The 14,047-nt window shown below is 51.4% G+C and overlaps 2 protein-coding genes across 8 annotated transcripts; one reads left to right on the forward strand and one right to left on the reverse strand.

Moving 5' to 3' along the window:
• Positions 1 to 968: 968 nt before the first annotated feature.
• On the forward strand, positions 969 to 4,791 carry PREB (prolactin regulatory element binding). Of its 5 annotated transcripts, none has more exons than XM_069495231.1 (9): positions 969 to 1,327; positions 1,909 to 2,101; positions 2,260 to 2,480; positions 2,672 to 2,752; positions 2,848 to 2,972; positions 3,153 to 3,326; positions 3,466 to 3,538; positions 3,707 to 3,866; positions 4,039 to 4,791. In XM_069495231.1, exons 1-9 carry the CDS (start codon positions 1,193 to 1,195, stop codon positions 4,131 to 4,133), a joined length of 1,257 nt encoding a protein of 418 aa, XP_069351332.1. In that variant the 5' UTR covers positions 969 to 1,192; the 3' UTR covers positions 4,134 to 4,791. The 5 variants fall into 5 exon arrangements, with proteins under 5 accessions (XP_069351332.1, XP_069351336.1, XP_069351335.1 ...); XM_069495235.1 differs by having other exon boundaries at positions 1,976 to 2,101; XM_069495234.1 differs by lacking the exon at positions 3,707 to 3,866.
• Positions 4,791 to 10,127, reverse strand: ABHD1 (abhydrolase domain containing 1). 3 transcript variants are annotated; one of them, XM_069495230.1, is made up of 10 exons: positions 9,771 to 10,127; positions 6,956 to 7,116; positions 6,796 to 6,840; positions 6,429 to 6,611; positions 6,193 to 6,238; positions 5,905 to 6,017; positions 5,734 to 5,778; positions 5,394 to 5,442; positions 5,135 to 5,300; positions 4,791 to 5,014 (listed from the first exon to the last, which is right to left on the reverse strand). In XM_069495230.1, the coding sequence occupies exons 1-10, from the start codon at positions 9,882 to 9,884 to the stop codon at positions 4,803 to 4,805; spliced, it is 1,134 nt and encodes a 377-aa protein (XP_069351331.1). In that variant the 5' UTR covers positions 9,885 to 10,127; the 3' UTR covers positions 4,791 to 4,802. The 3 variants fall into 3 exon arrangements, with proteins under 3 accessions (XP_069351331.1, XP_069351329.1, XP_069351330.1); XM_069495228.1 differs by having other exon boundaries at positions 5,605 to 5,778; positions 9,771 to 10,125; XM_069495229.1 differs by lacking the exon at positions 6,796 to 6,840 and having other exon boundaries at positions 5,605 to 5,778; positions 9,771 to 10,124.
• Between the last annotated feature and the right edge of the window lie 3,920 nt (positions 10,128 to 14,047).

The following is a 14,047-nucleotide window of genomic DNA, read 5'->3' on the forward strand; positions in this document are numbered from 1 at the left end:
CAGGGAGGCCATGGACAGCAGGTGCTATGTATGCAAGGAGGACAAGGAACCCACAAGTCCTGAGATCCTGAGATGCAAAGAGGGCTCAGCCAGGCCCTTCACTCATTACTTTTTTTTTTTTTAATTTGGGGGCAGGGGCTGACCCAGGGTACTGGCCCTATCCACTACCCTGCCCCCACAACCTTCACTCATTTAATTCAACTCTGTAGGGCAGGTACTGGTATCTGCAAAGATGAAACCACTGGGCCCTTTCCTCTGGGGGCACCTCAGGTTAAGGAGGATGCAGCAGCAGGTGTCTCCTTGCAAGGAAGGGCATCCCTGGTGCCCACTCGCAGGGGAGCACCGAGGTCCTCACACAGATCAGAAACCCGAAAGCCCCCTCAGGAGGGTGGGATGGGATGTCAGGCACAGAGGACACCCCTCCAGGAACCAAACTGCCTCCATCTGAGCCCGGCAGAGGGGAGCAGCCCCTACCCACAACAACCCTCCCGCAAGGAAGGGAATGGCCACTGCCACCTCTGCCAACCGTGGAGGATAGGCGTTTTGGTAACGTTGATAGTGGTTTCCCCATACTAGGAAGCGGTGGATAGGGGATTTTAAGCCAGGTCTATTTTCAAGTACATGCTTCCTCCGCTAAGAGGCAAGAGTTGTGGTGTGTGCCCTTGGACAATCACTACTCCTCTGGGGTAAAAGTAAAGGCTGCACTTGTATGAGTCGGCCCATCACTCCTGAAGCAGGTTCAGTCCTAAATCGAGGATTTCCTTATTAAAGGCTTATTGACCTTTACCAACCTCTGTCAGCTCTACCTCCCCCGCCTCCCATGCCCCTCACAAAGATGGCGGAGCCCTGTGGGGCGGGGCGGAGAACCGCGTCCCCGCCCCGGGGTTCCGGGGCCCGCGGCCGCTAGTGCTGACGCGTATCGGCGGCTTTGCGCTTGCGCGAAGCGGGCTGCCGAGCAGGTGCGCGTGCGCACTGTGTGTGTGTCTGCGCGTCGGACTTAGGTGGACCCGAGCGGTGATACGAGTTCCTGCGGGTGGTTTGAGCTTCTGGCAATCCCGCGGGTGTGAGAGGAGTCGGGAGTGCTCCCGGCGGCGACAGGACTGAGTTTAACAGCTGCCGGGGCAGTAGTCGAAGGCCGGGCGCGGCATGTCCTGAGTGCCGTGGAGCGGGCAGTGAACGCGCGGCGGGCGGGATGGGCCGGCGCCGGGCGCCAGAGCTGTACCGGGCTCCGTTCCCGTTGTACGCGCTTCAGGTTGACCCCAGCGCAGGGCTGCTCATCGCCGCGGGCGGAGGAGGTGCCGCCAAGACAGGCATAAAGAATGGCGTGGTGAGAGCACAGAGCCACGGGGACTGGGTCACGACGCGTGCTGAGGGCGATTCCAGGGTGGCCGGGGGTTGTGGGGGCGGGCAACTCCCCAGATTCGGGCTTTGCCCATTTCCGGTGGGAAAACCCGACATTCCCAGCGCCCAGGCGCGAATTGCAGCCAAGAACTTAGCGAGCGGTTGAGACTTTTCAGGTATAGTGAGAACTGTATACAGAGCTGCATAGCTCTGGCGAGAACACGAGTTCCAGAGGTCTCATCCTGGCCTTCTCCGGGGAAGCCCCACAGCCTTGTCTGCCCCCTAGCAGCAGCAAGAGTGATGCATTTGGTCTTCAGGCTAGGTTCCTTTACTCTTCTGAGCCTCGCTCTGTTCTGTAAAATGAAGGTAATAATCCCAGCCCTGCCTGCTGTTATAGATTCGTGAGGCCCAAATAAGAGAAAAAAGACTGGACAACGCCTTGTGAACTAGAAAATGCAGTAAGCAGAGGGATAAGATTATAGGATCAGATTACAGGATGTAAATTTTCCCTTGACGTGCTCTCTGGGCACCCCTGTACCTTACTCATCCTCGTTCCCTCTACCACAGCACTTTCTGCAGCTAGAGCAGATTAATGGGCGCCTGAGTGCCTCCTTGCTGCACTCCCATGACACAGAGACTCGGGCCACCATGAACTTGGCCCTGGCTGGTGACATTCTTGCTGCAGGGCAGGATGCCCACTGTCAGCTCCTGCGCTTCCAGGTCCATCAGCAGAAGGGCAACAACAAGGCAGAGAAGGCAGGTGAGGAGCTGCCTCTGGCCCTTTGGGAAAAGGGTTACGTGAGTAAGGTGACTGTCATCTTGGTCTGTCTGTGGAAGTAGGGCTGGAAGTGGGTTTGTGGTAGTAGGCTAAACGTAGTACGTAGAAGCCTGGAACCTGGCAAGCTGTTTGTCTTACAGGCTCAAAGGAGCAGGGGCCTCGACAAAGGAAGGGGGCAGCTGTAGCAGAGAAGAGATCTGGAGCTGAAACCCAGCGTGAGGGGGTAGAACTCAGGGTAGAGAATTTGCAGGCGGTACAGACAGACTTCGGCCCTGATCCACTGCAGAAAGTTGTGTGCTTCAACCACGATAAAACCCTGCTTGCCACTGGAGGGACGGATGGCCACGTTCGTGTCTGGAAGGTGTGATTTTGGGGGGTTAGGGAGGATAAGAGTCAGTAGCAGCAAGACCAAAATTGTGAGAAACTGAACGTGGGTGCTGGGAAACTTGTGAGTGAAGCTTGCCCTGAATGCCCATTAGAAGAGAAGAGGGGTGGAGATCTTAGTGCTCTTACTGTGGACCTGGGCTAACTGTGGTGGTGGTTTCGTTGTAGGTACCCAGTCTGGAGAAAGTTCTGGAGTTTAAAGCCCACGAAGGGGAGATCGAAGGCCTGGCTTTGGGGCCTGATGGCAAGGTGAGGTGGAGAGAGGAGAAAGTGGGTGGTGATGCTGCTTCCCCAGTAAGTGGATCCCCTAACAGTCCATCCTTGGAATCTTTATTCCTGACCAGTTGGTAACTGTGGGCCGGGACCTTAAGGCCTGCGTGTGGCAGAAGGATCAGCTAGTGGTACAGCTGCACTGGCAAGAGAATGGACCCACCTTTTCTAACACTCCTTACCGCTACCAGGCCTGCAGGTGTGAAGACTCTGGAGGGTGGCTAAAGGGGCACAGCCCAGCTGCAGTAGGGGGGAGCTGGGGAGGATCGTGGCCTTTTTGGGTGTTACCGCAGGCCTGACCAGGGTACCGGGGGGCACAAACCTCTGAGAAGGATTGGGCAGGCCCCAGGAGCTAAACAGCCCCTCACCCGGCCCCCAGGTTTGGGCGGGTTCCAGACCAGCCTGCTGGGCTACGACTCTTCACAGTGCAGATTCCCCACAAGCGCCTGCGCCAGCCCCCGCCCTGCTACCTCACAGCCTGGGATGGCTCCACCTTCTTGCCCCTTCGGACCAAAACCTGTGGTCATGAAGTCATCTCCTGCCTCAACGTCAGGTGTGAGACAATGCTGGCTTGGCTGGCTAGCGGGTTCCTGGGGGAGCTTGGAAAGGAGTCCTGCCTGAGGACTGATATTGGTGAGTCAGGGTTACTCTACAAGCCTCCACGACAATGAGCACTTTATTGTTTGTTGCAGTGAATCGGGCACCTTCCTAGGCCTGGGCACAGTCACTGGCTCTGTTGCCATCTACATAGCTTTCTCTCTCCAGGTAACGGGCAGAGGTTGGCAGAGCCCTGTGGGAGGACTGTAGGCGTGTCTCTAGCCCGAGTTTGCGAGAAGTCTGGCCCACTTTGTAGAGGTGGGGGTGGGGAACATGTTTTCCAGAAGAAGGGTTTCCAACTAGGCCTTTTCTCACTGGGTGTTCTTTCTGCCCTAGTGCCTCTACTATGTGAGGGAGGCCCATGGCATTGTGGTGACGGATGTGGCCTTTCTACCTGAGAAGGGTCGTGGTCCAGAGCTCCTTGGGTCCCATGAAACTGCCCTGTTCTCTGTGGCTGTGGATAGTCGATGCCAGCTGCACCTGCTGCCCTCACGGCGTGAGTCACTGGGTTGGGGGTGTATCACCCCACCTTTAGCTGGAGTGAAAACTTTCCCCCTGGAGATTGGGCTGCTGGGTTGTAGCCATCTCCTACCTCCTTGAATGGAATAGGTTGAGGGTCTTGGTCCCGCCTCTCTGCCTGCTGACTTCTTCCCCTACCCCTCCTGCAGGGAGTGTTCCTGTGTGGCTGCTGCTCCTGCTGTGTGTTGGGCTTATTGTTGTGACCATCCTGCTGCTCCAGAGTGCCTTTCCAGGTTTTCTTTAGCCTCCCTGCTCCCTGGGAATCAGGGGCTTGGACACTGCCACCCTCTAGAGCAGAGTGGAGGCCTGGACCCTCATTGCTCACTCCATCCGGGTCCACAGCTGAGGTTGCCTCTGATGAGACGGATGGGCACTGCCTGCCCTTCCCAGTTAAAGCTTGGCTGTGGCCCTGCATGACTCTGGGTCCTGGGAACCATGCATTCATCATCTGGATCCACCCAGCACAGGGGTGTCCGAAGCCTAGGACACACTTCCTGCCTCCTTCCCTCTACCTGTTGGAGGCTCCAGAGTTGAGCTTGTCCTTTCGCTAGAAACATGTGAAGATGCCCAGGAGCCTGCAGGCTCTGTTGTCCTTTCTGTAGAAACGGTTTCTCTTCCTCCCCTCATAGCCATGTGGCCAGCTGTTTTTCATATGAAGCCCCTGGCATTTCTGGGGCAAGGACCAGCTTGGTATTTGCTATTAGGGCAAGAAGGGGCAAAAGGAAGACTTGAATAGTAATCTGTGGGTTCAGGTGGGTAGCGTCAAGCTAGCCAGGCTAAATATGCAATAAGAGTCTGGCTAGTCCACCCCCGCCTTGAAGAAAGGGAAAATGAACCTCAGCCCATTAGGCAGGAAAAGTTGATATTTAATAAACAAGGGAAGACTGAACTGAGACCCCAAATGGTACTCTTGTCAGCTGTTTCTGTCCTCAGAAGGTGAGAGAGCCCTGTGCTCAAGCAGCTCCGCTCGGTGCTGGAAGATGGCTCTGGCATACTGATGCAAGAGACGGCTCATGTAGCAGTGCTGCCACGGGAGCAGCCCTTCCAGGAAGCCGATGTGGCCACCCCGTGCTGTTATGAGCAGTGCAACGTGGGGAGAGTGGTGGGCAGCCTGTACAGGGAGGGCTGGGAGAGGGTCAGAGAGAAGGTCAGGAACCCTGCCCTTTACTAAAAGCCCAGGCTCTCTCCACATGTACCTCATGGCCCATTTTCCCTGGGGCCAAAGTGTCATGATTGAGTGCTCACCGTGGGCTGGGGAGAAGGGGTCGTCTGCTGCATTGAGGCAGAGCACAGGGATCTGGATGGCATCTACCTTGGTTCTTGGGCTTGCTGCTTGGTAGTAGGCAACACAGTCCTGATATCCAAAGGCCACAGATGTGTAGCGCTCATCAACCTGGCGGATTGTGCGGGCCTGTGGGTGGTGGAGGCACAATAGGGTAAGATGACACATAGGAAGATGGTGGAAGGCTAATTTGGGGGGTAGGGGGAATGGTTGAAAATATACCTGTAGTACAAAGTCTACATCCACCACCTTTTCAATCACCTTTCTATTTCTGCAAGAGTACATGGGGTTTGGCTTGACTCTGGACCTGACCCAAAGCCCCAGCCTCTGTCTCATTAGCTCATGTGTGAGGAAGCCCAGATAGAGAACCGACAGCACTGGGAGAGCCTGGCATGTCTGCCATCTGACCCTCTCCCACCTCCCAAGACCCTACCGGTCCACAAGTCGGCAGAGCCCAGCAGTGAGAGGCTGATTGAAGAGCAGTGAGTTGAGTGGGGTCTCCAGGGAGTGAGTGGTCTCAAAGGAATCCCAGCATGCAGACAGAGTCAGTGCTGCCACCAACCCTGCAGACTTCCCAGTCTGGGCCAGGTGGTTCAGCACCAGTATCCTACAGGAATGGATGAGGAACCGTGAAAGAAGGGTTTGCATTAATGTGAGTCAGGTCAGAGGAGGAGAGGGAGAAGATGTGGAGAAGGAAGACTGGGTCTCTGGGTTAAGCCCAGGCAACATTTACCCTCCAAAAGAGATGCCCACAGCCAGCAGTGGAGCTTGGGAGTAGCGGTTCTTTATGTGGTTCACAACTGTCTCTAGATCTTCCGTATTGCTGGCACAAAAAGCCCTGTGGGTCTGAGGGCAAACCAGATCACTGGGAAGGGAGGGAGGCCCTGGCCAGAAGGTAGAACAATGGAAGGGCCCGGGACCTAGAGGGGAAATGGGAGGATAGGTAGCAGGTAGAGCCCCAGGGACAATGGTCTCTAAAGGGTGTGGGTGAAGAGCTGCTATGAGCAAGGAGGCTACTCACCAGCAGTTCTTCCCCTCGGCAGCCCCGGTTATTAAACACGACAGCCCTGTGGCACACACAGGTATGTTTTAGCTAGACCTTGCTTAGAAGCCCCTCATCCCTTTTGGTGGTCTGCAGAAAGACCCCTGTCCAATATAGACCCCTGTCTTTATATAGTACTCTTCATACCTGTCAGGGTCTGAGTTGACTTTTCCCTTTTATAAGTTTTCGGATACCACCCAACTGCCCATCCTTACCTATAGCCGTCCCTCAAAGCTTGGTTAATTAGGTTCAAGATGTATGACTCCTGGCTACTGCCGGTGATGCCAGGAAGCAGCAACACAATGGGCTGGGTGGTAGGGTCAGGGTATTGACTGCTGTCGGGCTGTTCAGCCCAGTCTAGTAGGACCTGGCCCCCATCTGGTGTTTGGAGGACTTCACTGGTTTAGAAGAGGGAGACACAAAGATACTATTAGGAATTTGATGTATCTCAAAAATGTTTACCTCCTGTCTCACCCACAAACAAGTCCCATAACTTCCATCAGCATCACTGAAGGGCATGTTTCATGTAAAACAGTAAGGCTTGACCAAGGTGGAATGGGGACATAAAAGACTGAATATTACCTCATGGTTGTGCAATTATACAGCCCTTCCATAAGTCCACTGTCACTGTACCCTCAACACATGGAGGTAGATGGGGCAAAGGTTACCTTCATTTTAAAAGAAACAGATAGGTTTCCCCTAGAAACTTGCAGCTTGTTCACCCCGCTCTGACCCTTCTTACCTCTGGTAAGGGACTAGGGGCTGGGACTGCAGGAATACTCGGAAGATGCTTTGTAGCCGCCCCTCAAAACACCATAGTGTAGGGTAGAAAGTCTCCGTGGTGACTGAACAGTGTTGCTCCAGGAAGGCCAGAAACTGGGGCCCAGCCACCAGTCGAGGCCTCTGTAAGCACATAACAACCTGCTTCACTCCCCTGATTTTTGCACCAAGCTAGTGAGGCACCCAATTCCAGAGGGTGAGTGAGTGCCAGTCACTCTAGAGGTCAGCCTAGAGGACACTGCTTTGTCTGGGGTGAGAGATCCAGCACAGTTCAGTCTGTGATGGCCAAGTCACTGGTGATAATACAGCTCAGCTAGGGCCCCAGAGAACCCCAGTTCTGGAGTGTCACCTCTCCAGAATTGATCCTGATCTGGAGCTGCTGCAGCTGACTGGGTGCTGACTCCCCCGCTCAGCCTTTCCATGCCCCAAACCCATTTAGGGGAGAGTGGGTCATATAAACAGCGCCCAGCTGATCCCCTGCAGGAAGTGTGGTTCTGGGCAGGGCCTGAAGAAATGCAGCACTGTTCAATATGTGACTTTTGCTTTGCAGCTGAATTAGCCACAGTCATCTTCCTGAGACTGGCTTTGGACACTCCTGCTCCTCCTGATTTTAGCACCTCCTCACCTGCACATTCCTATTGTTCCTTAATGTGGTTGCTCACCGCTGCAGGGCTTCTTTCTACCAGGGCACCTCATTTTCTCTTTCTTATGGGGCCCCTACTGTTAGACCATGCTCTAAGGGAAGAATAATCCTAATGTGAACAGATTTTTTTCTTCATGCTACCAGGGTAAAGTAAAAAGAATAGAATAATAGGGACAGATGAGGTCAGTGGACACTGAACCCTGACTTTCAACTTCTCTGGTTCTTCTGGAAAGACATCAAGTGAATGAGACATCAAGTGAATGAGCGTAGTCCCCTAGCCACATAAGAAGGCTTATGAAGGAGGAGTATGCCTGCAGGCTTAAGAATAGAAATTGCCTTTCTGTAGGCAGCCCCAGGGAACTTGAGGACAGATTTCTGTCTTCTCTGTAGTCCTTGGTAGTCAGAAGGGGCTGGACAAATGATAAAGTAGAGAGGCCAAGTTGATAGTGTGACTGCTGGAAAATGTGACTTGGACCTTGGTTCTTATGCCCTGGCATAATGATGGCTATGAATCATTGTGTGCTATATTCAGGCACTGGGCTAAGCCCAACTTTATAGGATATATTATAAGTGAAGAAATTATAACTTACAGAGGTTAAGTGGTTTGTCCAAAGTCACACAGCAAGCAAGAGGCAAAGCAGAATTAATTATATTACTAACAATGCTTGTAGGTAAAATTTGTTGAGTGCTCGTTATGTTCCAGGCATTGTGCCACTGTGTGAACAGGTTTGAGTGCTGAAAAACATGTCAAGGTCACAAAGCTTGCCAAAGCTAGCTAGTGGAGATTCAAATCTAGGTCTTTCTGGCTGTAGAGCCTGTGCAGTTTAGTCACTGCACTATGGTGCCTAATTGCCAAGATTTTGAGTTGCTATCAGTGTAGCAAATCATTGGTCAGACAGCTCAGTAGTATAGAGCAAGGCTAATAAATTAGTTCATAAGTTTCATTTATGTAGGTTGGTTTCATTTTAACTCTAGTGAAGTATTTAACTCCTGATAATTATTTAGTAATATGCCATTCGTTGCTATTAATAAATCAGTAGCAATCCACTACCATGCTGGACACCCCACACTCCATGTCCTCAGAGCCTCCAGAATGGTACTTTCCATGCATTTTAACCACTATTTAGAAGCCAAAAAAGGATTTGGAGTATAAAGTTACAGGGGCCCAAACTTCTTTGTAGCTGGTTGCAAGCAACGGAAAATGTTTAGTTAAGGACAGTTCTGATCTGAAATAACTGACTTTGCAAATCTGTATAAGGTGAGGCTTGCAGAGTATTGTGAGGTTTGTATTTTTAAATTATTTTATTAAGGAAGACTTGTGTTATTAACAATACATACTAAGGTAGAAATCTCTAAAAATATAGAAAAGTCTAGGTAACACTAAAATCTCCTAAAAATCTTTCTAAAGGACTTGAATTAATAGGTTTCTTCTTAGACTCAGCTACCTAGAACAGAGTTTAATGAAGATGAAAAGATTTAACCTTTCCTGGATACGTAAATTATGTGTTTTATCTAAATTTCAATGAGGAAATCTCTAAGTTCATCAAAATCAACCTCTTTAGACTTTCTCATCATACTAGACTTTCTCATTACACTACACATGGAAAGCCTAGAAATTAAAACAGCTGAATGAGCAAGGATAGTTAGGGTTAGCCATCAGTCCTGAGCTAGACCGTGAACCTCAGCCAGCCCTTAAGGGAAGCGAGAGGCCCTACTAAGCTGATAGAGGTGGTGGTGCTGGGAGTTAGCCACCACCCCACAGGCCTCTGGTTCCTTATATCAGAGTAGCCAATGAGAAAGACCACCTAAAAAGGAAAGGAAAGTAGAGTGTGCACATGTCCCCAACACCTCAGGATGTCTTCCACCCTGCCTTTCCCCAGATGTTTGTCTACATTATAGGGAGCAGCACCCCTCTGGTGCCTGAAAGGCCTGGCTGGCATGGGGAACACGCTGGAAGCAGAGGATCCACGGAGGCAAAAACCGTCTCTCTATTAGGTGATAATAGGAAATTTCACCTGGGGCGGGAGACCTAGCCATCCCAGCTCCCACGGAGGGCTCAAGCCCGGGGCTGGAAGCTGCCCCCTGCACCCGAGTAGGCCAACCCCGCCAGCCAGAGCGCTGGACCCGCACCCACCTGGGACACACATGTCCAGTAGTAGCCCAAGTAGAGGGCAACGGCAAGAACCAAGAGCAGAGGGAACGTCTCTGCCCAGGTGCCATTGTGAAGGGCCAGAGAGGAGCTCAACATCTTGTCTTGGTGGGGTTCCCAGTCCCAGGCTCTCCACTGGCTCCGGCTCGCCGACTTGAACTAGTCCGCCGGCAGGTGAGCGTCGGACCCCGCCCGTTACAAGCCATGGGGCTGCCTGGGCAGATCACCTCCGCTGCCGGCGGCTCGGGCCGCCCCCGCCCCTCGCCCCTCCTCCGCCCAGCGCCCGCGGCGAGAGGCGACGGGCGGCGCCAGGACACCGCGAGGCTGCGCCCTGGCCGGCGCAGGTCTGACCCGAGCGACCTGCACACAGCCTCCCGCCCCTCCCAGTCCTGCTTCCCTTCCGCGGTGACCGGCGTTGCCACCCCAGGCTAGCGGCGTCCCCCACAGCTGCCATCTTGGTGCGGGGCATCTCCAGCTCCTCCTTCCTCAGACGCTCCCCAGCGACGGCCGAGCCAAGCAGCTTGGCCAGAGTCCCCAGCCACTTGCAGTCAGCCACTGGACAAAGCCACTCCTGTAGTGATATTCTGCTTGTCACGCAGACTACAGCCATTTACAGTGACCCTCACACTCAGGTCACAGCCACTCGCGTGGTGACACCCTGCGGTCTCACAGTGTTCACCCATTTATAACCAGCTCCACTAATGTATTCTCTTTTGAGTTTCTTTCTCAGGAAGAGCAATACAGCCTACAAAGCCTTACACCACCTGTGTGTCCGAAAAGACAAGATAAGCGACACTCTACCACAGACCGTGAGCCTGCGCACAAGGCTGAAAGATGAACCAATATTAACCCCTAGCTCCTTATAATGCTAAAATCCCCACCCTGGGAGGAACTTATCTGCCATTTTTAAATCATGAGACATATGTGCTAGCATTTCTCCCTGCGCTTGCATGCCACCCCAAACACAGAATGATGCTCGCTCCCCTCATGCATTATTCATTTTGCTTCCAACCCCCCCCCCCCCCGACTCTGTTGGTCCCAGAGGCAAATTTAAGACAGTTCACAACCTCACCCTTCCAGTTGATGTGTCTTCTACAATAAATCCTTTCCCCCTTAACAATCCTCGTCATCTCAATTGACTTTCTGTGCAGCAAGCAACATTGCACCCCCTTGTGGGTTTGTTAACACCTTCACAGTGACCCTCACACTGTACACAACCGCTGTCCAGCTGTGACATCCCACAGTGTCACATACGCAAGTTTCAGCTGCTCAGTGGTGGCATTCCACACACATGTACACACGTGCAGGTTCCTGCAGTGTTACTCTATTCTGTCTCATACAACCCCAGCTACACAGCCATCCTACAACAGATCATCTACTTACTCATCACCCACTCTGTACCAGGCACTTGACATAGACACCCCAGGGTTTTTGTCCCTGTCTTCGTTGGGATATAGGCATAAGTTGTCTACTAGAATAGTGGCTTTCAACCCTGACTGCGGATCACAATCCTCTGGGAGTTTTAAAAAACTGCCAGTGCACAGTTTTAGTTGGTCTGGAGAGGAGCCTAAGTATCAATATAATGTAAAGCTCTGTAGGCAGTTCAAATGCGTCATCAGGTTTGAATCACTGCAACAGAGGGTGGTGCTAGATCAGGGAAGTACTAGCTGCCATGGGAACTTCCTGGAGTCAGGGGTGTTCCAGGAGAGGGAACAGCATAAGTAAAAGCCTGGAGGTGAGAGACTTCTTAAAGCAGCCAAAAGAAATTTGATGTAGCTGGAGCATGGTTGTGAGCAGCTACATAAAGAATGTTAGATAGGTCTGGAATGTGTTGCTTTAAAAAAAAAAAAAAAAAAGGATGTTAGAGTTTATCCTAAGAGCAGCAGAAAGCCATCAGAGGGTTTTAAGAAGGGATGGGTGACATGATCAGAGTTATGTTTTAGAAGAATCATTCAGGCTGTTTGGAGACTGGGTTGGAGGAGGATGAAAGTAGAAGCAAAGAGGCCAATTGGAAGGCTGTTAGCAGGCACAGAAGATGGCTGTCTGGACTGCGGGTAGCGGGGGTAGTAGGGGTAGTGGGAGAGGAGTGAAGATCTTTAAGATGGGAAGCAGAATTGACAGGACCTGATAGTAGGTTGGAGGTGGGAAGGGGCGGAAGAACACGAAACATGGATGACCCCCAGGTTTGTTTTTTTTTTTTTCTTTTTTCTTCTTCTTCTTCTTTTTCTTTTTTTTTTTGAGATAGAGTCTCACTCTGTTGCCTGGGGTAGAGTACAGTGGTGTCATCATAGCTCACTGCAAACTCAAACACCTGGACTCAAGTGATCCTCCTGCCTCAGACTACTGAGTAGCTGGGACTACAGATGTGTGCCACCATGCCCAGCTAATTTTTTAAAAAATTGTTGTAGAGATGGGGGTCTTGTTGTAGAGGCTGGTCTTGAACTCCTAGCCTCAAGCAATCATCCTGCCTTGGCTTCCAAAAGCTGGTAGGTGTTTTAACTGTGTTTTCTTAGATTCTGTATTTGTCAACTGGGCATCCATTAATCACAGGGCCAAACTAATGGCCAAAGTTGTTTAAGTTTCCCTTGCTATCCAGAGCCCATACTCTGAGCCACTTACTTTATCTAACTCTCACGCCCTAAACCAATATTTCCCCTGCCCTAAATCAACTCAGGGCCAGGTAATTCGGGACAAGCCCCTATGCTCCAAAGCCTGCCAGAATTATTCAAACTAGCCAGTCCTAAACTGCTTCCTTTGCCCTGCCTTGCCTTTCCCTTGGAGGACCCAGTAAAGACTGTGGCCTATGCCTTCCCCTTGCTCTTTTCTGCCTCCTGAGTGATACTGGTGCTTCCGCCTGTGGCTGTGCCTCTGGTTTCTAAGGGAACTATGAATAACATTAAGCTTGTCTTTCATTGACCTCTCCGTGTCCTCGCTTAGCCATCTTTATAAATTAAGACCCAGGTACAGATCAGTAGGATGTTCAGTTCCTGAAGTGATCTGGGGCTTAGAGATTGGAGTTAGAGATTTGCTAGTTGTCAGCATTTTGATGGTGTATTAGTTTGCGGGGTTGCCATAACAAAGTATTAATACTACTAACTGAGTGTCTTAAACAACAGAGATTCATTGATTCACTCCTCTGGAGACTAAAAGTCAAGATCAATGTGTCCATAGGATTGGTTCCTTTTGAGAGCTATGAGAAAGAATCTCTTTCGTGCCTCTTTCCTAGCTTCTGGTGGGTTGCTGGAAATCTTTAGCATTACTTGGAATGTAAAAGCATCACCCCAACCTCTGTTTTCATCTTCGCAAACACCTTAGTCTGTTTGTGCTGCTATAATAAAATATTACAGACCAGGTAATTTATAAATAACAGAAATTTATTCCTCACAGTTCTGGAGACTGGGAAGGCCAGGATCAAGGCACCAGCAGGTCTAGTGTCTATTGAAGGTCTGTTCCTCATACATGGTGCCATGTAGGTATCCTCACATGATGGAAGGGACAGAAAGGCAAGGGAGAAAGAGGGGCAAACTCTGTGAGAAGCCTCTTTTATAAGGGCATTAATCCAATCACATCCCCAAAGGCCCTACCTCTTAATATCACTACAATACGGGTTAAGTTTTAACCCATGAATTTGGGGGGATGTTCAGACCATAGCAGTGTTCTTCACAGTTGAGTGTTACAACTCAGGAAGAGTTCACCCAGACACCCCAATATATATACTGCTAATACCCTGTACTGCCGCACATGTAGACAATCAGTCACACTCGGCCATATCCTCTCAAGCCCACACTGTCACAGGGATACACAGTCATGCACGATGCCCCGACTGTATCACAGGTTCCTCAGACACACAGCCACATATGCCAGCCACAATCACACACAGCGAACAAAAAAATAGTAAGTTACATTTTGTCACATATATCTGGGTCCCTCAGGTAGAGCCCGTGACACCCACAGCATCACTGCAGTTAAATGTGCTCCTCATACACAGCAGCCTCACCATCTGTCTCTCTATCTAGTTTTGTCTATCTGTGTCTGTGACACACACACACCCACACACACACACACACACACACACACCCCAGCCTCGCCATCTGTCTCTCTCTCTCTCTGTCATACACCCCCACCCCCAGCCTTATCAGCTGTCTCTCTGTGTGTCTCTGTCTCTGTGTGTTTCTCTCTGTCACACACACACAGCCCGTCCTCCGGGTTTGCGGAGGGCTGGGCAGCCGGGAGCGCCCTCCCCGCGGCGGCTGGCGCTGGCT

Source organism: Eulemur rufifrons, chromosome 19 (genome assembly GCF_041146395.1).
Source record: "Eulemur rufifrons isolate Redbay chromosome 19, OSU_ERuf_1, whole genome shotgun sequence".
NCBI lineage: Eukaryota > Metazoa > Chordata > Mammalia > Primates > Lemuridae > Eulemur > Eulemur rufifrons.

Coding starts and splice junctions, on each gene's coding strand:
- ABHD1 (XM_069495228.1), bottom strand. CDS start 9,884: ATGTTGAGCTCCTCTCTGGCCCTTCACAATGGCACCTGGGCAGAGACG. Junction 5,779..5,904: donor GTGGGCATCTCTTTTGGAGG/GTAAATGTTGCC, acceptor CCATTCCTGTAG/GATACTGGTGCTGAACCACC. Junction 5,015..5,134: donor CCCCTTCTCCCCAGCCCACG/GTGAGCACTCAA, acceptor ACCCTCTCCCAG/CCCTCCCTGTACAGGCTGCC.
- PREB (XM_069495231.1), top strand. CDS start 1,193: ATGGGCCGGCGCCGGGCGCCAGAGCTGTACCGGGCTCCGTTCCCGTTG. Junction 2,753..2,847: donor CTTTGGGGCCTGATGGCAAG/GTGAGGTGGAGA, acceptor ATTCCTGACCAG/TTGGTAACTGTGGGCCGGGA. Junction 3,867..4,038: donor GCACCTGCTGCCCTCACGGC/GTGAGTCACTGG, acceptor CCCCTCCTGCAG/GGAGTGTTCCTGTGTGGCTG.